At 43.7% G+C, this 23920-nt stretch overlaps 1 protein-coding gene across 3 annotated transcripts in view; it reads left to right on the top strand.

Moving 5' to 3' along the window:
* STIM1 (stromal interaction molecule 1) overlaps positions 1 to 23920 on the top strand; it is a 177189-nt gene that overhangs the window by 140164 nt on the left and 13105 nt on the right. For 2 of the 3 annotated variants that reach the window (XM_038398851.2, XM_043503978.1), the window contains exons 7-12: positions 5826 to 6003; positions 12462 to 12639; positions 16032 to 16199; positions 20440 to 20540; positions 21890 to 22125; positions 23195 to 23275. In XM_038398851.2, the coding sequence (XP_038254779.1) occupies positions 5826 to 6003; positions 12462 to 12639; positions 16032 to 16199; positions 20440 to 20540; positions 21890 to 22125; positions 23195 to 23275 (942 nt within the window). The remainder of the gene's footprint in view (positions 1 to 5825; positions 6004 to 12461; positions 12640 to 16031; positions 16200 to 20439; positions 20541 to 21889; positions 22126 to 23194; positions 23276 to 23920) is intronic. The other variant, XM_043503979.1, reaches the window with a different exon arrangement.

Genomic DNA, 23920 nt, shown 5'->3' with positions numbered 1-23920 from the left:
CCAAATGTCAAACAGAAAGATTTGTGAACAAATGAAAAAGGTAACTTGGAGTTGCAACACTTCCATCTCTTACCTGGTACAATCAAAGCCTGTTGTTAGAACTCAATGACAAAAAGAAAAATGCATCCATTAGCTTCTTGGCAATAATCTTAAACCTTATTCATTTCTCTTAGATTAAAGGAAAAAGAAATCTGGGTTCACTTTACCCATCGGTCACTCCAGCTTGGCCCAAACTGAATCATAGAATCATAGAATCATAGAATATCAGGGTTGGAAGGGACCCCAGAAGGTCATCTAGTCCAACCCCCTGCTCAAAGCAGGACCAAGTCCCAGTTAAATCATCCTAGCCAGGGCTTTGTCAAGCCTGACCTTAAAAACCTCTAAGGAAGGAGATTCTACCACCTCCCTAGGTAACGCATTCCAGTGTTTCACCACCCTCTTAGTGAAAAAGTTTTTCCTAATATCCAATCTAAACCTCCCCCATTGCAACTTGAGACCATTACTCCTCGTTCTGTCATCTGCTACCATTGAGAACAGTCTAGAGCCATCCTCTTTGAAACCCCCTTTCAGGTAGTTGAAAGCAGCTATCAAATCCCCCCTCATTCTTCTCTTCTGCAGACTAAACAATCCCAGCTCCCTCAGCCTCTCCTCATAAGTCATGTGCTCTAGACCCCTAATCATTTTTGTTGCCCTTCGCTGTACTCTTTCCAATTTATCCACATCCTTCTTGTAGTGTGGGGCCCAAAACTGGACACAGTACTCCAGATGAGGCCTCACCAGTGTCGAATAGAGGGGAACGATCACGTCCCTCGATCTGCTCGCTATGCCCCTACTTATACATCCCAAAATGCCATTGGCCTTCTTGGCAACAAGGGCACACTGCTGACTCATATCCAGCTTCTCGTCCACTGTCACCCCTAGGTCCTTTTCCGCAGAACTGCTGCCGAGCCATTCGGTCCCTAGTCTGTAGCGGTGCATTGGATTCTTCCATCCTAAGTGCAGGACCCTGCACTTATCCTTATTGAACCTCATTAGATTTCTTTTGGCCCAATCTTCCAATTTGTCTAGGTCCTTCTGTATCCTATCCCTCCCCTCCAGCGTATCTACCACTCCTCCCAGTTTAGTATCATCCGCAAATTTGCTGAGAGTGCAATCCACACCATCCTCCAGATCGAAATTTTGAACTCGAAATTTACACATGAGGAGACCCAAATGGATTTTATTGTAGTGGGAGAGCTGAGACACCCCACAACTCTGAGCAAGGTGGGCAGGATTGGTGGTGAAGTCACATGCAGAGGGGTACCAGCCCAGCCACCCATTCATTGCTCCTCATTCAGGAGAGAATAAGAAATGTAAAAATCCAGCATTTACTGTTTGAGTCATTACCACAGCAAACAGGAGGCACCGGAATAATCTGTTTAGAGGAAAGGAGCCAACTTCACAAAGACATAATGGAAATTTCCCTGGGAAATAGAGCATTGTAGTAGGTCTTGAAGGTGCCTGTTAACCCACTCTTACTGCTAGGATCCAAAACCAAAAGCTGTTAAAATTTAAACCAAGATGGGGTTTTATAGTATGCTATGTCAGATAATGGCCTCTCTTAATGTCTTTCAGTATCTTTGCCTAAATCTCCAGGAAAGGATGGAAATGAAAATGGGACTCTGAGCTCTGTCCTACTCAGAAATCACTCTTCAGCAAATGTCAGCACACAGCATGTGGACCACTTATGTCCTCAAAATATGGCTCCAGTGGGGGTTGAGCCCTGCATAGGCTTCTATGCAATGTAAATCATAGGATATCTAGGAATCACTAGCTCCCCATCAATGACAATCTCTTTGCTTTTTTCAAGCGATGAGGCACCTCACTGCATTCGTCTTCTATCCTGAATTTAAGCCATATTTTCACACCAGGAATTGCTGTCTTAATAATTTCATAGATTCATAGATTTAAAGACCTGAAGGGACCATTGTGATCATCTAGTCTGATCTTCTCTATAACACAGGCCACAGAACTTCCCCAAAATAATTCCTAGAGCAGATCTTTTGGAGAAACATCTAATTGTGATTTAAAAATTGTCCGTGATGAGAATCCACCACGGCCCTTGGTAAATTGTTCCAGTGGTTAATTACTTCCACCTTTAAAAATGACGACTTATTTCCAGTCTGAGCATATCTAGCTTCAACTTCTCACCATTGGATCATGTTACACCTTTCTCTGCCAACTTAGAATAGGGGAGTAGGAGCCAGAACTGCTAGGTTCTTTTTTCCCAGCTTTTTCACTGACTTTTAGAGTGATCTTGGACATGTCACTTGTTCCTCAGTTTACCCATCTGCAAAATGTGTGTAATGTATTGTCTACCTCTCAGAGGTGTTGTAAGGCTTAATTTATGTCTATAGAAGTGCTTGAAGTTCCTCAGATTTAAAGAGGGTGTGGAGGGAAAGTTACTATTTTCTATCATCCTTAAATTATCTAGATGTGATTTTTCTAGGCACTTTGGGATCAGTTACATGAAGCTTTAGCCATTTATTTTTGAACTTCCATCACAAATACTCACTTCTCCTTGTCAAGCTATTCCTATTGACAGGACTAGGAGGAGCTGAATGCTTATTTGATGAGGCTCACTGCGTTACGAGAAGTATCTAATCCCAGTAAATCCCATTTTTACCTGTTGGACCGCAGTGGGTGAAATCATCCTCCAGCCTAATTACTATTAGTGGAAGAATCTCACAAAGAGTACTTTATAAAGTTTTTGGTCTGTGAGAGGAAGCATGGCTTCCGGGGTCTGCTTACATTACTGCTGAGGTGCAGGCTTCTTCACAAGGGAAGGAAGAAAGAGCAGGGGCTATCATCTGATCTCCCCCCCTCCCCCCAAAAAAGACACTTTCTTTCTTTATAAGTTTCAGAGTAGCAGCCGTGTTTAGTCTGTATTCGCAAAAAGAAAAGGAGTACTTGTGGCACCTTAGAGACTAACAAATTTATTTGAGCATAAGCTTTCGTGAGCTACAGCTCACTTCATCAGATGCATTTGGTGGAAAAAAAAAACCCAACAACTTACCTTCAGTCCTTTCGGTATGATGTCCATCTGTTTGCATTTTTTTTTTCCACCAAATTCATCCGATGAAGTGAGCTGTAGCTCACGAAAGCTTATGCTCTAATAAATTTGTTAGTCTCTAAGGTGCCACAAGTACTCCTTTTCTTTTTTCTTTATAAGGTAGCTGTGAGAATGCATTATACAACTTAAATGATAATCCCTCTAAGAAACAAACTTGCGTTGCTTGTTAGCCCTCTTATGGCTCTTTGGATCTCAGCCACCCTAATCTCCGAATCCAGAAATGGTCTGATTAGTCCAAGTACTTTGGAAATGCCCTGCATCCTCAGGGTTAAGTATTCAGTTGAGGGTAGGGGAGTTATGTAGACTCCTCATAAAAATCCTTCCACTTTAGGTGAAGTGAGACACTCCTCTTAATTATTGATTCCTGGGATGTTTCTTTTGATTCCTCCTCTTATAGCTGCCAAGTGAACAGACTCCTGTGGGCCTGATCTGCAGCCCTGACTCATCATGGAGTGGGTGGGTGAGATTCTGTGGCCTGCGTTGTGCAGGAGGTCGGACTAGATGATCAGAATGGTCCCTTCTGACCTTAGTATCTATGAATCTATGAACCCAAGTAGGCTCTTGCAAAGTTGACTTGAATGTAGCTGATGGCTGCAGGATCTAGCTCAGTGTTTGTCCCAGTGAGAGGAAACAGAAACATAGTTTGGGTTAAATATTAAAGATGGCTAATGTCTGATATTCTCTGTCCTTGGAAATCCTAGTAAGAGTCTCTTTGTCCAGGATTTTTCATAAATTATACACTAGAGGTAACCCCTAACCCCCCAGTGTGGTTAGATGCCCAGCTATGATGACTCTTGTTCCCGTGCAAAAGGTTAAATGACTTAGCTTAATTAGGGCATTGGGAAAGAATTTCATATCTTTCTAGGTTCTATTTATTTATTTTAGGGCTTTATGGTGCCTCTCATCACTGTAGGATCTAAGCATATTCCCTTTAAAATCAATAGCAATAGCAAGTTCCCAAGTGGACTTCATTCACCTATTGGCACTTCTCCCTTTTTGAGGTCTACATTCTGCTAACAACAACAGGGTGGGGTTTAGATTTTATTAATTCGACCCTTTTTATTGGTAAGGGCTTAGAGAAAGGGGCTGTCAGTGTTGTGTGTCACTATTAAGATAAAGTGACTTTTTTATAGATGAAGATTTTGCAATGTTCTCTAAAGATAATCAGACTCCAAATTTGCTTCATCTTCTCTGCAAGTTTGTTCTGTAGCCAGATCCCCTCATCAAAGAATGCTTTCTCCCCAGCTCTCCTGTGCTTTGTCTTGGGCTTTGTGATCTGCACTGGCCCAAAGGAGTGCAGCTGTCATAGTGGTTGGCAGATCAGCATTCAGTCTTTGATGTAGCTGGGACACGACCTCTTTGTGATGTTCCCCTCTGGTGCTTTCTGGACCGATGATCTGCTATGTCACTCCAATCCTTGACTCTGGGAGCCAACCTAACCCTGCTCTGCTGTGAGAACCCCCACTCCTGGGCTGTTCATGCACAGCCTCTGGCACGTAAGCTGCTACCAGCTACTTGCAGCCGAATGACACTAGTGGTCCCAGACACAACCCTAGGAACCTCCATCTTGCAGTGTCCAGTTATGCCCGCTGGATGCTGCAAGCTTATATGAGTTCTTGATATGTACCAGGCTTGTTATCCCACAGGGGTGGGATGCTTCAAACCAAACACACTGCTTCAGGTAGAATAAATAAACAAATTTATTAACTGTGAAAGATAGTTTTTAAGTGATTGTAAGTCAAAGCATATCAAGTCGGATTTGGTCAAATGAAATAAACGCAAAACGCATTCTAAGCTGATCTTAACACTTTGAATGTCCTCACAAACTTAGATACTTCTCACCACAGGCTGGCTGGTTGCTCTTCAGCCAGGCTCTCCCCTTTGATCAGCACTTCAGTTGCTTGGTGGTGGTGTCTGTAGATGGAGGTGGAAGAGAGAGGAAGAGCATGGCAAACATCTCTCCCTTTTATCATGTTCTTTCTTCCCCCTTGGCTTCTTCCCCACCCCACTCCCACCCCCGCCTTCAGAATCAGGTGAGCATTACCTCATCGGAGTTCTAAACTGACCAAAGGAGGGGGAGTGACTCCCTCGAGAGTCCAACAGATTCTTTTGTTGCTGTCTAGGCCAGTGTCCTTTGTTCTTGTGAGGCTGGGTTTGTCCCATATGTGCCCAGATGAGGTGTGAACTGCCTCTCAGCTTTTGGAGAGTTTTTGCCTGGGCTTATTTTAAGCCATGAGGTCATATTTTCAGCCTCATAACTATATACATGAAATTATAACCTATTACCTTACTATAAAAACCATGCTCAGTGCATCATGAACCTTCCAAAGACACCCAACATGACAAACTTTGCATTGGATACCACACAATCATTTTACAAGGATGAACATGGGTGTTCCCCTGAGGTACAGAGTTTCACACCATTAAATTAAGGGTTTTTATACCATGCCCATCGCAGTAGTGTCTGAGCCTTCTCTCCAGTATTGGTTTGGGATCATCTGTTAAGGAAAGTAGTTGTGTTTTCTGGTGATTTCAAGGGGATTTGTAGGTATGGGTGGGCATGAGTCCTTCCTGCCTGCTGTGTTTCTAGGTCCATAATTCTTTCTAATGCTGTTAATTTTTTCCCTGTGGTGCAAAGAAAACATTGCAAAGCAGATCATCCTATTTCCGTCTTTGAATTAAACTATCTATTTATAATTCTTTTTTTCCCCAGTAACTCGTCATAACCACCTAAAGGATTTCATGTTGGTGGTGTCCATTGTCATTGGAGTGGGTGGCTGCTGGTTTGCCTACATCCAGAACCGCTACTCAAAGGAGCACGTGAAGAGGATGATGAAAGACCTAGAAGGGCTTCACAGAGCTGAGCAGAGTCTGCACGACCTTCAAGAAAGGCGAGTCCTACTTAACCACCTACCTCCAGGGAAAGCTTAAATCTCTCCTGTTAGTTTGGATTAAACCATTAGCAGTCAGCCTCTTATGCTGTATGGGTATCAGCCATAACCTTAGGTGATCATTGCAAACCTGTTACTCAGTTGACATTATTGATGTGGCTGCACAGTCTTTGAATGCATTTGGTCAGCTAGTTAAGAAATTTGGACATAACTTCACCCTTGCCACTCCCTGCACAATGTGCACTGGTTAGATGTACTTGGGATGTGTCCCATGAAGACTAGAGGAGTTAAAACTTGCTTCAGATGCTATTATAAGGGCCTGCGCCTGTCATGTAAAGTCACTATGCTGAATTGGCAGCATGAGGCACAAGCATCTCATGTATTTTTAGGGGACTTGAGCAGCACAGATAGTAGTTAAGGCTGAATGCTGATTTCCACCCTAATTCCCTTTTGTTGGTTGCTCATGTTTTTCTCAAATTCAGGTTGAGCTGTAATTTTTATACAGAAAATGAATTTTGTGGGAACGTTTTCTCCAAATCAGTTATGCTGTCTTTGAGAAGGTTAAATGTGACGGGCCTAGCTTTTCCTCCCCTGAGTCCGTCATATTCCAGCTAGAACTTTCGTACTTTGATCATTAACAACTGCAAGCACTCTGATTCTTAGCTAACATGACTTGGATGCCCCTGCTGTAGTTGACAGGGGCTTGACACCCTTGTGTTTGAGCCTATTGTCTTACTTTAAATGGGAACTTGCTCCTGATGGTTCATACTTTCCTGTGCTACAGCAGTGAAGCTGGTCAGCTATTGTTTCTTTGTGTCAGTCCAAATGATATTGAAAGAAACCAGAATTCTTTTGCTTTCCTTTTAAAATCACAAAATAGACTTGCTCCTACAGGAAGAAAAAGCCTTTCAAAAAGAATGTTAAGTAATCTGGCTCCTTTAGAATCCATCATCTGGACTGACTCAGGTTGTATCTTCGTATTAGCCAAGAGAGAGGGTGAAACACATCAATATTCTGGAAATGGTTCAGGAGAGGAATTTGGCCAAAATCCTCCAAGAATCTGGAGGAGCCATCGCTTCTCAGGCACTACAGGGATATCCAGATCTCATACGTTGTTTACTAGGAATCACAAAAAAAGTTAGAAAATTCAGTACTGGAACATTAAATGTAAGCAGCTGAACTCAGTCTCTTGTTCATCATAAAAATGTTTCATTTCTTCTTTGGCAAAATACTGTGGGCTGAAGAATGCAACTTTTACTCACATGAGTAATGGCATTGACCTCAATGTGGCTGCTTACATGTGTAACGGCTGCTACAGGCCCTATGTATGGACAAAGGGTTACTACTGACAATCTCATTTTCTTCTTTAAAAAAGGTTAGTTTCTTGCTGAAATCACCATTTTTAACAGAACCTGGTAGATTTTGGCTCTAATTATTTTTACTTGTCTCTTGAATATAATTTTCAAAGATACAGAGTCTACTCTGGTTGCCGTAGAAGTCGATGGCTAAACTCCCAATGACTGCAGTGTGAGCAGACTTCTAAGCCAATTGTGTGTGTGCACTAGCTAACGTGAAAAGTTGCCTGTATACGTGCCAGCATCTTAGGAATGTAAACCTGCCGTGAAGATTTTTACAAACACTTCAGCCATTGGAAACTGTGTCACATACACATACAGTACTGGAGCCTGGTTCCTTACCTATCCTGTCAGAACAGCTGGCAGAGAATAACCCTGCTCATGAGTGTTGTGTTTGTGAGAACTTTCTTCTGTTAAGTAGCTCTGTGTGATGACATTAGTTGGCATTCACCTCAAAGGAAAGATGTGTGTCAAGATGATGGTGCCAAACTCACCACCTTCCCTTCTTGGTGACACACACATATGATCTGCTTTGTTCCTGACATGAAGAGAGGGAAAAACTACATTTACTGTATGTCTTTGAGGCAGCCAGTTCTGAGCAACAAATCATTTCAGGGTTGTGTATAATTTTACCATTGCCAGATTGGCAATTCCACAAAGAAAAAGGATTTGCTAAATTGAGAAACCAATAGGATTTCCTATTTGAAGTCTGACTGCCTATTGAGATAATTACTGTAGATCATCAGAATTTTACTCTGTACCTCTAAGTGTATGCTTTTAGGTAGGACTTGGAGGCAACTTCTGAGTTTATGCTGGGGGTTTAAGAGAACTTGCCCTGTAGGAATTGGGCCTAAATACGAACATTGCTGTAAACCTGCTGTGTAAGACATGACCTTGGGATCTGTCATTGAAGATAGGACAACATAAACAAGTAGATGTGCCGGTGAACATTCGCTAATTTTACCTAAAGCCAAACACAAAGAAACCTGAAACCGCACATGGCAGGCACAGCTAAAAGCTTCAGAGAGACCTCCTCATGACAGGTCTGCAGAGCATTAAAGTAGGAAGTGTTGTCTGTGAATAGAACACTGACCTGGAAGGAAGGAGGTGAGTGATCATTTCCTGGCTCAGCCACAGACTCCCTGGGGACCTTGTGCAAACCGACTTGCCCAGGGTAGACTGAGTCCCTTTCTGTAAAAAGGGAATAATACTTCCCTACCTCACATGATGCTGAGAGGATACGTTTATTAGTCTGCAAGGTGCTCAGATGCTACGGTGATAGAGAATGCTATGTACAAGTCATCTTTCAGTGGTCCAAATGGAATCATTCCATGGTTCTCTTTGAAAAATTGTGACTAATCTGGGTTCCAGACAAACGGTGTGAGTCACACTGAAACAGGTGTCTGTCCCAGGTGCTGAGTACATAATGCCTTTTCCACGGTCTATCAAATGGCTACTTCATTGCCTCACTTAGAACTTAAGTGAGGGCCTTTGAGATATCTAGAGTAGTAAAGCATGATACAGGAAGTCAAATCTGTTCTAATCTAGAACATTTACAGGATATCCCTTAATGGAGACTGTTCCCAGGAAGTCTTCCAAATTGCTTGCACTTACATAAGTGTAAATTCAGAATAACTCCACTGAACTCATTGGAGCGCCACTAGCGTAAAATTGGCGTATGTGAATCCAGTCGCACTGATTGAGAACATGCAGGGAAAAGTTTTTTTTGTCTTTGGTGAGCAACAGAGGAAATGGTGGACTGTTGTTTGCATGAAACATGAATAATAAAAGGGGGGAACAGAAGAACTCTGACTAGTGCATTCGACAGAAATATTAAGGATTAATCTCTTTCCCTTTCCCCCAATGACACACACACCACCGGGACATTTCCCCTTTAAACAGAGGGCATTCTAATGTCTGTGGAGGATTAACAAGCCTAGTATGGAAGTGATGGAGCAATGATCCATGGAGGGCAGAGAGCGTGGGTTTATCTCTAAACTTGGAACGTCTCAATAGGATTCTTTTAAAATTAGGAATGAAAATATTTGTGTTTCTTAGCAGAACCGTAAATTGAAAATAAACCCTTGTCCAGCAGCACAGCCAACAAAATGGCTGAAGAAAGTCCAGCCCATCCAAATCTTGTTTTGAACTGCCATGTCTACACCATGAGGAGGGTTGTGTTTGCAGTGTTCTCTGGGGCTTGCACTCTTAAGTGGAGCAGCGGACTGCTCCCCTCTAGCCCCTGCTCCCAAAACACGGGTTTCGTTTGTTCATAGTAATGTTTCGAAGTGTGTCTTTAACATTCTTCCCATTTTTTGAATCTGGGCTGTGAAGTAAACAGAAGACAGATGCAGTCCTTTATTTTTGTACAAGGACTTGAAGAGAGCAGTCTAAGTGTGTGCATCACACAGAGCAGAATTCTGCGATAAGGATCGGCTTCCCCTCATTTGATTTGTTTGTAACTGAATGGTCACTTGTGGGCTCACAAAACTAGCGTTTCTCAAAGTAGCAGTGCCTAGAAGCAACATCTCGTGCAGGCAGGTTCTGCTTCCCTATCCCTCTTTGAACTTTAACAAAAGTCAACCCTCCTGGCGTCTGGTTTGTTCGCACAAGTTGCTTCCCACAAACAATCGCTCTTCTTGGGGCTGGAGGTTTTCCTTGCCATCCCTCCTCAGAGGGTCTCGATTACTCCCAGTACGTCTAAAGGAAACCTGCCGGCCAAGGCTTCTAGTGGCCTGGGCAAAAGGTCCTTGCCTTCGATTGCAGTTGGTTCCTGTTATACCTCAGAGCTGCTGTGCTGCACATATTTCAGTCATTTCCCTTCTTTTGGTTTGGAAAGGGGGGTAAATAATCAGAAACTGAGCTGTCATTCCAGCGGGGGGGGGGGGGGAAAGGGTTGGATACCCTGAATGAGAAGAGGTTTGATGACTGGAAATGCTTTTAGCTGGAATGATTCAGCTTGCAGTTTAGTTTTTAAAAGTCTTCCACAGCCTGTTAACTATTTTCATAGCCATTCTTTGAATCTTTACGCTTAAGCCCAGTAATGGTTTCATTGGCTCAGTTTATGCCTGCCTGATCTCAGAAAGCTTTTATCCTCATAACTCCCAAACCATACTACAGTTATCCTAAAACTCCAACAAATCCTGAAAAGGAAACTGACTGACCAGCACGTGGAATATAAATAGAAAGGATAGCTTTGTTTAAGTTGGGACCGTAACCTGACCTGCAGGGACAAGGGACAAAAATGTCCTCACAGTGCACTCTGGGTCACAAAATCTCTACTATTTAAACACACCGTTGCGTCCGGTTATATTGATTTACCGTCTGCTATAGCACAGGATCTCTGGAGAAAAGAGGAAAACAGCTCAGAGTTTAAGGCCAGAAGGGACCATTAGATCATCTAGTCTGACCTCATGCACATCTAGACTAGAATTTCATCCAGTTACCCTGGCAATGAGCCCAATCATGCGTGTTTGAAGCATCTTCTAGAAAGGCATCAAAAGATGGAGAATTCACCACTTCCCTTGGTAGTTTGTTCCAGTAGTTAATCAACCTGTTAAAAAAGTGTGCCTTATTGCCAGTGCTTAATTAGGTGCTGGGGGCTCAAGCAATTTTTTTACTTTCATAACTGATGTGGCAAACCCAGGGGTGCCGGGGCTAGGACTGCCAAGCTGAGAAGTGCCAGGGCTAGGAACTGCCAAGCCGAGAGGTGCCGGGAATCCACCCTGGCACAAATTAAGCCCTGCTTATTGTTAAGTTGAGTGTGTCTGGCACAGCTTCCAGCCATTGGTTCTTCTTCTGCCTTTCTCCACTAGATTAAAGAACCCTCTAGTACCCAATGTTTTCTCCTCAGCAACATACTTATACAGCATTAGTCTTTGTAGCCTGAATGATAAAGTGAACCCCCCCCCACACACACAGAGACGCACACATTTCAACTGAATACATGCTGCAGAATCATTGTCTTAAAATTGGCAGTCAGTCTACCTGTTAGAAATGATCATTGTACTTAATTTATTTTAAAGAATAACTAACATTTGAATTTGAAGTGGTTTTGGTGACAAACACTTGAGACTCCAGTGACCTTGTTCTTTGAACAGGTCAGTCGGAGTGAGTCAGGTTCATTCCTGATGTCACTTTGATGACTTCAGTGGAATAATACTAGGGTAGAATTTGTCCTAGTACATGCTCTCCTGCTTTGCAGCTCACGTTTTCTTCCTCCGTAGCTTAATTCTTCCTCAGTGCACTCAGGAAGCTGCAGCACCACGGTGCTGTGTCTGAGGGAGGTAGCAGCACAGCCTTGGAAGCACCCTCCAAAAAATGAAAATGCAATAAAAAGCCTGAAACAGCAGGCTGAGAGAGGTACCTGAAAGGCTATTGAACAGAGTCCTGAAAATCCTGGGGTGCGCCAGCATCAGTTTTCCTGACCAAAGGGTAAATAATCTGTAATTTCCTCTTGCATCCATGCAAAATCAATACTGATTTAATCCCATGTTGGAGAAAATTAACCACTCCTGGGAGGAGGGTGTGTCTAAATTTGGATCCAGTGGGAAATGGAGTATGTGGGCAGATCTCATCTGCATGTATACACATGCACAGGCACGTCCCGAGGCCTGTTAAAAACTCAAGTATTTATCTCCTTGAAGTAGAGTGATATAGATTATGTCCATTTCTATAATGGCGAAGGCCTCTATTTCTGGGTTTCCGTGAATACGCAAAAGAATCTAATGAGTTTGCAGTGCAATTTCATCAGACTGTGGCTTGTGTTCTTCTGGTATTTAAAAAATAAACGTGGCTGAAAATCTGAAGTTGATCATTTAGTTTCATGGACAACTTTTCCTTGAGTTTTCTTAATGTTGACGTTTCAGTGCCACAGAGACTCTGTGCTGAATTGTGCTTTCCCTCTGGATTTACAGCAGCATCACTCCACTGTTGTCAGTGGAGTTCCTCTGGGTTTACACCAGTGCAGGTGAGAGCAGAGTTTGGCCTTGTATGTCCTCGTGTGTGTGCAGCTAGTTATGCAGTAATTGTTCAGGGGGCTCCTTCGCCCAGGTACACACAGCCCTGTGTGCACTAGCAGTTCCCTGTGTCTCTGTGCATTAGGCTGCAGAAGGCCCAGGAGGAACACCGCACCGTGGAAGTGGAGAAGGTGCATCTGGAGAAGAAGCTCCAAGATGAGATCAGCATCGCCAAGCAAGAGGCACACCGGCTGCGGGAGCTGCGAGAGGGGACAGAGAACGAGCTGAGCAGACAGAAGTACGCTGAACAGGAGCTGGAGCAGGCAAGCATTGCATACCATATGTACAAGCAGAAACGGGGGATGGGACACCCACATACTGTATGGCCATTGCTGCGTGGGAAACACAGCTAGACTTTCCTTAGTGTGTCCTGTTGCCGCCATTCTCCCAGTTGACCTTAGGGATAGGAGAGATCCAACTATCTCTGCCACTTCCTCATATAATACTTTCCCTCAAAGGCGCCTTCTCATGGGGCCCATCCAGTCTGCTCTATGCCGTCACCAGAAGGGATCCCTGGAGAGTAACGCAAGACACGCTTCCAGAGTTGAATGTGCTCCACAGCCTCTGCCATCCCCAAAGGGAAGATACTGAGTTTGAGCCATACCTCTGATCCCTCTGTGCTGAGACCCAACCACAGGGCTGCCCCTTCCCCTGTGTATGGCACTTTCCTTACTGTATTTTAGGAGAACTTGAGGCAGCAGTTAAATTAATTCTAAACTGCTTCTGCAACACCCCATCCCCCTCTTTCCCTAAGAGCCTCCAAGCTACTTAAACACTTGCTGCCAGAGTTGAGCATTTACATACAATTTCCCAAGACAGTCATTTCCTGTTTAAGCTATCGCACACAAATACACCTTAAAATACATTACAGTCCAGTACAGCCACCCACGTATTGTCACAGAAATACAAATTGTATTGTTTGTGCATTGTGTCAAGTCACACCCATTGCCCCCTTCCCCTCCTATTAAAATTTATAATGAAAGCTGAAGCCAGTGGTGACTTAACCAATCTGTTGTTTCTTAGAGGCCTTCCCGTGGGATTCATTGAGTGGGTGAGTAATGGCTTTATCCACCCAGCGTGCACTGTGTGATGTAACAAAATCACCACTGAAATGAACTAGAGGCCACAGATGTAATTCACTAGCTACTCCCACTGATCATACAAGACAAAGGCAACCTGTCAAAATCTAAGATACTTTTGGGTCCCTGTGAATCCTGAAATCTGAGCTACTCTTGCACCAGTTGATGCTGCTAAGAAGAAGATCTGGTTTTTCAAAGACCATGTTGGAGGTTCCTACTGGAGAGCAAAGTTAGCCATGCCTTAGTGAGATGAGCTCGTCTATACAAGAGTTTACACACTGACCCCCTCCAGTGACATCAAACCCCACCCAGATTATAAACCTTGCTCAGGCTTCAGTCTTTCCAGAGCCCATTCCTCCCCTTATGTATTGGTCCCCTTACTGCCATTTTACACTACTACCTTCCTGTTTAGTTTCCCAAAACAGATTTTTTTGTTTCTATGTGAACCCTGCTGTCCATAAACATTTTGAACAAATGTCCGGTCTCAGATTCAAGTGGTTCATCTCCACAGTTCTGCTCTGCTTGTGTGCTCAGCACTCCCAGGCACTCAGATACCATGGGGTTGGGTGTGCGGTCAGAACCTATATTGATTAGAGAGGACAGAACTCCATGTATGGTAGGAGATCAGATCAGTGGAAGTTGAGATTGGTGTGGAGAATTTAGTCCATCGTGAAGATTATGATGCTGTCCCTGTATTTCTATGAACTATTTAGGGAAATTACATTTAACATTGTTAAAATTGCAGACAAAAGTAAAATGGTGGGTAATTAACTCTGGAATGTGGCTGCTTTATAAGTCCCACTAGACCAGTGGTTTTCAAACTGGGGTACGTGAGTTCTTGTTAGGAGGGATGCAAGAAAAATCCTGTAATGGCAGACAACACATTTTGTTTAGTAAGATGTGGCATAATAAAATATATTATGACCCTATCTCATAGGCGGGTACGCGGTACACTATTTTATTTGGAAAGGAATACCCAGCCTAAAAATGTGAAGTCCACTGCTCTAGATGGACTGGTAAATGTGCTCACAGATAAGCATTTGAAATTTCATATTCTGAGTTTAGTGTGATGTCCTTGGCTAGAAATAATGCTCAAGCCAAATGCAATTTAAATGGAGCTGAGTTAGTTAACACGGTAAAGGAAACTGATCTGGGTTTACTGAGAGATTCATTTAAACATTTACATTCTCAATCCGGTGTGCAGCTGTCTATCCTGGAAAAAGAAAGGGTGTTCACTAAAGCTATGTTGACACATGCTTCTTGCTAGCAAGGTGCTAACATGGTCTAAACCCTAGATAGGACCTGCTCCAACCCCCGATAAAGTCATCCCGTTGAAGTCACAGGGTTGTAAAGCACTTTGAGATCTGACGAAAGGCACTAAATTTGTGTAAATTCTTGTTGATGATTACCAAAGCCAGGCATTTGTCCAAGGGTTTTGTGCCTTCATTGTGCTTGCCACCCCCTGGTTTTTGATCCTCCTACTCCACGTTCAGGCTGGGGAAGATGCTTGGCTGGGCTGCAGAGAGAGGAATTGCAGGTGGAACATGTGACTATACTGACCAAGCAGCTCACTTTGTGTCTAAATGTTCCTATCTTTTTGCTCCAGTGTGAAGGTCTCCTTTTAACAAGCCCTTTGTGTTTGGCTTAGTCACTGCACTGAAAAGAGGCAGCTGCTTGCTCAGAGTTGTCAGCATGTCTTTGCTTTAAGGAAGGCTGCAATTCCATCCGTTGCAGATCAGAAGAGAGGGGCACAGAGATCTACAGGGCTCAGAGATAAACACTCTCAATACAAAAAGAAAAGGAGTACTTGTGGCACCTTAGAGACTAACAAATTTATTAGAGCATAAGCTTTCGTGAGCTACAGCTCACTTCATCGGATGAAGTGAGCTGTAGCTCACGAAAGCTTATGCTCTAATAAATTTGTTAGTCTCTAAGGTGCCACAAGTCCTCCTTTTCTTTTTGCGAATACAGACTAACACGGCTGCTACTCTGAAACTCTCAATACATTTACTCTGGGTTTGGTTCTCCTCTCATCCAGTCCAGTGTTATTCCACTTACTCCTCTTCTCCCTCACACCAGTGTAAATCAGAATCAGGCTCTCCGTCTTCACAGACTTAGAGAGATAGACCAGATCTGTATTGCCTAAACATTCTGCTTAACCGCACTGATAGCTGAAGTGATTAGGGACAACCGCAACCCAATTCCTGATAACGGTAGAGCAAAACGAATCAGAAAGGGATCCAGCCTGCAGAATAGAGAGAAGTCCTGTAGGTTGCTCCAATTGCTCATGCAGCAGCTTCTCCCATGCAGGATGATCCCCCAGGAAGATCCCCCCTGGTAGCTCAGTTGTCCCTTTGGCTCAGTGCACAGGAATTCTCCCTCTTCTACTGACCCCAAGCCATAGCCAACTTAGTTTGCTGGAGAATGTTTTTCTTTTTGGTGCCATTACAAGTGTTGGGGCTGCTACCAACTATCCGCTGAAGGGACTACCTCGGAGAGTGCTAACTGGAATGAAAGGGTCCCTCTCCCGCTCCTACGCCTTCCTGTAATGCTGCTGCTGTGACTTTCTGTTACAGGTCCGAATGGCGCTGAAGAACGCAGAGAAGGAGCTTGAATCCCACTGCAGCTGGGCCGCACCAGAGGCCTTGCAGAAATGGCTCCAGCTGACCCACGAAGTGGAGGTCCAGTACTACAACATCAAGAAACAGAATGCAGAGAAGCAGCTGCTGGTGGCCAAAGAGGGGGTGAGAACTTCAGTCTCTTTAGTCCTAAATTCTTACCTCCCTGAGGCTGGGGTATGAAATGCATAGATATTTACAGCTCCATAGACCTAGAACGTCTGTCTCTCTGTGCTGTTCTCTCCTGCCGGCTCCCATCTCTTCTTTCTGCGAACCGCCTTCTGACTGATCTTGCTTGCCTGCCGTAATGTAACATAAGGAAATCCTTGCTTGCAGGGACTCGACCCCAGTCCTAGAGCCATGTGTTGTGCTTCGTAGCTCTGGTTTGGGTGAGATATCGTGTAACATCTTGACAATAGTATGTGACTATTGCTCTGTGCATAGAACCATAGAAATGTAGGGCTGGTGGGGTCCTTAAGAGGTCATCTGGTGATTCAAGATTCCCACCTTTTCCCCCAGCGTTGAGGCAGAATCAAGTAAACCAAGACCATCCCTGTCAGGTATTTGTTCAACCTGTTTTTAAAGCCTCCAGTAATGGGGATTCTGCTGCTTCCCGTGAAAGCCTGTTGCAGAGTTTAACTATCCTTGTAGTTGGAAAGTTTCCTAATATCTAACCTAAATCTCCCTTGCTGCAGATGAAGCCCATCACTTCTTGTACCATCACAGTGGACATGGAGAACAATTTATCACTATCCTCTGTATAATAGTCCTTAACATATTTGAAGGTTGTTGTCAGGTCTCCCCCTCAGTCTTCTTTTGTCAAGACTAAGTATGCCCGGGCTTTTTAACCTTTTCTGATAGGTCAGGGTTTCTAAACCTCTTACTATTTTTGGTATTTTCCTCTTGACACTCTCCAGTTTGTCCACATCTTTCTTAAAGCATGGTACCCAGTACTGACAACAGGACCTCACTGATGCTGCAGATAGTGAGACAGTTACCTCCCGTGTCTTACATATGACACTCTTGTTAATACATCCCAGAATGATATTAGCTTGTTTCAAAACTCGGTCACATCATTGGCTCATGTTCAATTTGTGATCCACTATAACCCTCAGAGCCCTTCAGCAGTACGACTGCCTGGCCACTTATTCCCCGTTTTGTAGCTGTGTATTTGATTTTTCCTTCCTAAGTGTAGTACTTTGCACTTGTCATTATTGTATTTCATCTTGTTGATCTGAGACCAATTCTCTAATTTGTCTAGGTCATTTTCAATTCTAATCCTGTCCTTCAAAGTGCTTGCAATGCCTCCCAGCTTGATGTCATCTTTAAATTTTATAAGCATCCTCTCCAGTCTATTAGTGAAGTCATTAATAAAAATATTGAATAGTACCAGGCCAAGGACAAAACCCTGTGGGTCCCCACTAGATACATCCTCCAAGTCTGACAACAAACCATTGACTACTACTCTTTGAGTACCATCTTTTAGCCATTTAACCACCCACCTTATAGTAATTTCATCTAAGAAAATAAGAGTGGCCATTCTGGGTCAGACAATGGTCCACCTAGCCCACTATCCTGTAGTCTGGCAGTGGTCACTGCCAGATGCTTCAGAGGGAATGAACAGAACAGGGCAATTGTTGAGTAATCCCTCCCCTGTAGTCCAGTCCCAGCTTCTGGCAGTCAGAGATTTAGGGACACCTGGAACATGGGGTTTTGTCCCTGACCATCTTGGCTCATAGCCATTCAGGGGCCTATCCTCCATGAACTTACCTAATTCTTTTTTGAACCCAGTTATAGTTTTGCCTTCACAACATCCTCTGGCAAGGAGTTCCACATGTTGACTGTGCATTGTGTGAAGAACTACTGCCTTTTGTTTGGTTTTTAAACACACTGCCTATTAATTTCATTGGTGACCCCTGAGTCTTGTGTTATGTGAAAGGTTAAATAACACTTCGCTATTCACTTTCTCCACCGTATTCCTGATTTTATCAACCTCTCTCTTATCCCCCACCCCTTAGTTTTCTCTTTTCTAAGATGAACAGTTCCAGTCTTTTTAATCTCTCTTCATATGGAAACTGTTCCATATCTCAAATCATTTTTATTGCCCTTTTCTGTACTGCTTCCATTTCAAATATATCTTTTATGAGATGGGGTGGCCAGAACTGCACACAGGATTCAGGATATGGGCATTCAGTGGATTTATATAGAGACCACATGATATTTTCTCCCTTATTATCAATCCCTTTCCAAAAGGTTCCTAACATTCTGTGGCTTTTTTGACTGCTGCTGCACATTGAGCAAATGTTTTCAGAGAACTATCCACAGTGACTCCAAGATCTCTTTCTTGAGTATTAACAGTTAATTTAGACCCCATCATTTTGAATGTATAGTTGAATTATGTTTTCCAATGTGCATTACTTTGCACCACATTTCCCTAGTTTGCCTATGAGAATGTTATGTGGGCCTGGGTGAAAAGCCTTACTAAAATTAAGATATATCACTTCTACAGCTCTCCCCTATCCACTAGGCCAGTCATCCTGTCAAAGAAGGAAATTAGGTTGTTTTGATAAATCCATGTTGGCTATTTCTTATAATCCTATTAACTTCTAGGTGCTCCAAATTGATTGTTTAATAATTTGTTCCAGTATCTTTCCAGATATCAGAGTTAGGCTGACTGGTCTATAATCCCCTGGGTCCTCTTTATAAAGACAGGTACTATGTTTGCCATTCTCCCGTCCTCTGAGACCTCATCCATTCTCCTTGAGTTCTGAAAGATAGTTGCTAATGATTCAGAGATTGCTTCAGCTAGTTCTTTAAGTACCCTAGAATGAATTTAATCAAACCCTATCAAAGTGAATACATGTAACTTATCTAAATATTTTTTTAATCTGTTCATTTTCTGTTTTGGCTTGTGTCCTTCCCACTTGTTTTTGATACTAGTTATGTTGAGCATCTGGTCATCATTAACCTTTTTAACGAAGACTGAAGCAAAATAGGCATTAAACACCTCAGCCTTCTTGATGCCATCCGTTATTAGCACTCCTTCCCTGCTAAGTAGTGGCCCTATACTTTTCTTCATCTTTTTCTTGCTCCTAATGTATTTATAGAACCTCTTCTTATGCCTTTGATGTCGCTTGCCAGGTGTAATTCATTTTATGCATTAGCCTTTCTGATATTGTCCCTGCATGCTTTGGCTACTTTTTCGTATTCATGCTTAGCAATTAATCCATGTTTCCATGGAGGTTTGATGACCATGGATACATGATTATATCTAATACTGGTCCATGATGATATCAGGTATTGGTGTAATGTTTTACATTTTCTAAGTGCTGCACAAACCTTAGTTAAGGCACCCAACGCAGTTGTTATAAACACTTTACAGATGGGAAAATTGAGTCACAAAGAGATGAAGCTATTTGTCTAGTGTTATACAGTGAACTAGCGACATAGTTGGTTTAGAACTATTGAGTTCTAGGCTCCCTTCATATACTCAGACCACTAGGCCACATTGCCACTCACTGAGTAAGTGGCTCTTTGGCGGATAAGTTTAAACCTGCTAATGTGCATAACTAGCTGTTGCGTGCAGTATCATGCATTGTGAAACATCTATGAAAGGAACTCTCCACAGCCCCAGTGATACCAAATCCGCCCCAACGTCACACATATAAGGGCGGTGAAATTTTTGACATGTAAAATGTGTATGTTGTCTTCAGTGGCCAAGTCACTTCGCTGTTCCCAGCTGTTTAAAATCTTCTGAGTGAAGCAGAGAGCAGGAAGCTATTGCAGCCAGTGTGCTTGGCTCTCTTGACATTGTACAGCAGTCAGAGGTGACAGGACAAATATGAATTTGTCTGTCTTACCACATTCTGACCACAAACGCTGTAGCACTTCAGCCATTTCCCTGTGTGGTGTCAGCTGCAGCGTTCCTGCCCCCGGTTTGCCTTTTGCAACTCTGCAGCAAACATTATTAGAGCATAAAGACCAAGGATCTGTATGTAGAGACTTAAGATTCAGATATACACAGGGTTCTAAAGAGGAGGCAAAACCCCATTTCAGGATGTTAGGATCCTGTTGATAAAGCTTTCATTGGTCATTCTGGTAATGAGCCCGTGGCACGGCAGGAGTCCTTAGCTATGCAGTTGTAGCTGGTGCTCTGGAATCTTGTCCTTACTCAGCTCTTGACTGACACCCTAGCCAGCATGTTGTGTGGCATAACATCCTCAGATAAAGTGACCAGTCAAGCTACTTGCATGTGTGCAAACAGCCACAGGATTATTTCTGTCTTACCCTGTTCAGGATATGATTGTCCTGGAGGAAACACAAGGGCAGATTGTTCCGGTGACCTTTTTCTGTTAATATATTTCAGGCTGAAAAAATTAAAAAGAAGCGAAACACCCTCTTCGGAACATTTCATGTTGCCCACAGCTCATCCCTAGATGACGTTGATCATAAAATTTTAACTGCAAAGTGAGTATCCACTGCATGCCTTTCTGCCATTTCCCCCAAATCCCTCCCCCGCACATGCAGGCAGCTGTAATACACGCATGTCTGCAAGGCTGGTCTCATTTTGCTTAGCCTCACTGGGGCAAGGCACAGACATACAGCACACCTCTACGGATCCTGAACCCCAGGGAAAAGTCATTCCGTAGTGCATATTTTAAATCCATTCTGTTGCACAGCATGGATTTGTTGGCCTTTCCTTTGCCTCAGTAAAAGTTGATCTTTATTTAATTCACATTTGTCGGGTTTCGGTGAATGTGTGAAATGTAATGGGTAACTAGTAACATTTTACCCCATTAAGGTGGAAAATTGAAGTCCCGACCATTTACAGCTATTACAGATCCCATGTCTCTTTGCACAGTGAGAGGGATGTTCTTCCCTGAGGTAGTTCTCCCCAGAGGTTTCCATGGGACAGGGGTTTCCTGCTCTAGCCTGTTGCTGTATGCTGTGGCCATGTTCCCTTGTAAAGTGGGCTGCATTTCAGCCATCCTGTCGGTGGTTGGTAAAGTTGCTCATATGGCTGATAGATATATTCCTGTAAATTCCTTCCTTTCATGGTGGAAGCATTCATTCAGATTTTGAGAAGATACCTACCTGTGAACTCCATCACACTTATCCATCAAATAACCTGAAGGCTTATTCATTTATCACTACGGTAAAGCTTCAGACACCACTAGCTTATTCATCTTAAAATTGAATCATTCATCTTACTTGTCTTCCAGGGTTGAGATTTTCCAAGCCAGCTAGAGGTGTTAGCCAGACAGTGCCCATTAAAATCCAACTGAATTAAAATCTCCTGGTCAGCTTTGAAAATCCCAGCCCAAGACTCTGAGATTTGCGTGACTCAGAGCTGTATCACAATACTTTGACACTGACTCTTGTTGTCCCCTTGAGAACCTGTCTGGGGGTTAACACACAGAAAAATCCCATTCAGAAGTAGTTACTATGTAACGCTCTGCAAGGAGGTCTGGAGAAATACACAGAGAGGAATCAGAGTAGCAGCCGGGTTAGTCTGTATTCGCAAAAAGAAAAGGAGTACTTGTGGCACCTTAGAGACTAACAAATTTATTTGAGCATAAGCTTTCGTGAGCTACAGGATCCGATGAAGTGAGCTGTAGCTCACGAAAGCTTATGCTCAAATAAATTTGTTAGTCTCTAAGGTGCCACAAGTACTCCTTTTCTTTTCACAGAGAGGAATCTCATCTTAACATTCTGACTCCCTGTTTCAGACTCACTGGGATCTTCTATCTTGTGTAATTTGTTTCCACTGTTCTTCATTTGTTTTCCCTTTTCCCTTGTTTGAATCTTGTTTTCAGGCAAGCCCTGAGCGAAGTGACGGCTGCACTGCGAGAGCGCCTACACCGCTGGCACCAAATCGAGCTGCTATGTGGGTTCCAGATTGTCAACAACCCAGGCATCCACACACTAGTGACAGCCCTGAACATCGATCCCAGTTGGGTGGGAACCTCCCGTCCCAACCCATCGCACTTCATCATGACTGATGATATGGACGATCTGGATGAAGAGATTGTGTCTCCCATGTCCATGCAGTGTATGTATCTCTGCTAGATGATGTGCACTGAGGCGAGTTAGCACTTAGCTACTGCTCCAGTGAAGGCACTGTGATACGCTAGATAGATAGATGCAGAGAGCTGAAATATATTGGAAGGGAACGGTGTAGCCATATTGGTTTTTTAAACCAACAGAGAAAGCGTGAGAGTCATTCTAGTGCTGGCATGTCAATATAAGCCCGACCTCCATTGCTAGAAGTATTTGGAAGCCATTAACTCCAGAAGTACATACTAGCTCCAGTGATGGAGAGACGTGTTGCTGCCCATGTTATTCGTGGCGGACTAGGGTTGAAGTGAAGAGAGCAGGAATTTCTCCGTGTAAGCTGGGCAGAGGAAGAGAGGGCAGTGCCCCGGTTGGAGGAGCAGTGGGTTCCAACTAACTTGGCTGAGTCCGACTTGGAGCCACTTACCAGTGATGGCATCATTATAAGCATGACAGGTGCGCCAGCTAGATATTTATCTGAGGAGATGGGTTCCTGAGAACCTGCGGCTAGGATTTAACCAGGCAATATCCACAAATCTTAATGGAAACCCCTGAGTACAAATTGGAGTGAAGACTCCAGATTTGATCCATACATGGTATGGGCCCTGGGCTGAATTTTCACGTCTCAGATTTTGGGTGCCTGACAGGAGAACCCTAGGGCATGGTTTTTGGAGCACTGCAGTTCCTGTTAAAATCAATGGCCAAGATTCTCAGCTGGTGAGAATCAGGCCAGCTCAGCTGACGTAATGAAGCCACGCTGATTAACATCAACGAAGAGCCTGTCTGGCTCACGGGGGACTGCATGTGTTCAGCACCTTTGCAAACTAAGCCCCTGGCATCTCAAGTTGGGCTCCTGACACAAGTGTCACTATTGCCCTGTCCCACTCCCTGGGGCTCATGGGGGTGCCATTGCCTGTGTGCAGGGGCCTCTTAGGGGAGGAGGACAGGTCTGTGGTTGATCTGTTTCTGTCCCGTTCGGGTTGAGAATGCTGCTGAGTGCCAGTGATGATTATACCTGTAAATCAAACTTTTCTCTCTCCCTTTCAAACCTGATTGGCTAACCCCAGACGCGGCCTGGCTTTTGGGGCTCAGGTTCAGTGACCGCTCGTCTATCTCCATGGAGGATCTGTCCCTCTGGAAACACCCCGGTTTGGTTCTCTTGGTTGTTTTTTTTTCACCCGCTGGACTAAACTATATCCACGATTTTTCCAACTTTTTGACACAAAAACTAATTCACACGCTCTTCTCCAGTGAGACATTAGCATCTTTACTAACTTCTGGGCAGAGTCTGCTGGGATGAAGAAGAATTGCATGTTAGCTCCTTCCTCCTCACTTTGTGTTTGGATTTTTAAAACCAAGGTTTGAAAGGCAGTTTTGGTCAGGGCTTGGAGAGTGATGCTGCTCCCCTCCCCCTCCCTGGAGGACCTGGAGTATCAATGACAACAGTACCCTCCCTCCTTTGGGTGATTCGGGCTGGTGGAGGGAGATGTCACCTACAGATGTGATTGTTTCGATGCTATGTACAGCACAGTGGAGACCGCATACAGCTCCTGAATGGAGGGAACATCTCAAGCGATTCCCCACTTCCACTGGTTAATCCTCCCTCAGTGGAAGTGTTGTCACATTACAGAGCCTGTCTGTGTATGATGGAGGAGGGAGAATGTGGAGTTTCCTGGAGATCTGCCTCTAAAATATAGGAGGGAGGGATCATCCTGCTAATGAACAGAGTAGGGAGCAAGATACCCAATGATTAGGGTTTGATCCAGCACTGGGTTATTACTCTGGCTATACAG

This window comes from Dermochelys coriacea, chromosome 1 (assembly GCF_009764565.3).
Source record: "Dermochelys coriacea isolate rDerCor1 chromosome 1, rDerCor1.pri.v4, whole genome shotgun sequence".
Classification (NCBI taxonomy): Eukaryota; Metazoa; Chordata; order Testudines; family Dermochelyidae; genus Dermochelys; species Dermochelys coriacea.
Note: the sequence above shows the minus strand (reverse complement) of the source record. Positions and strands in the feature narration are given on the sequence as shown.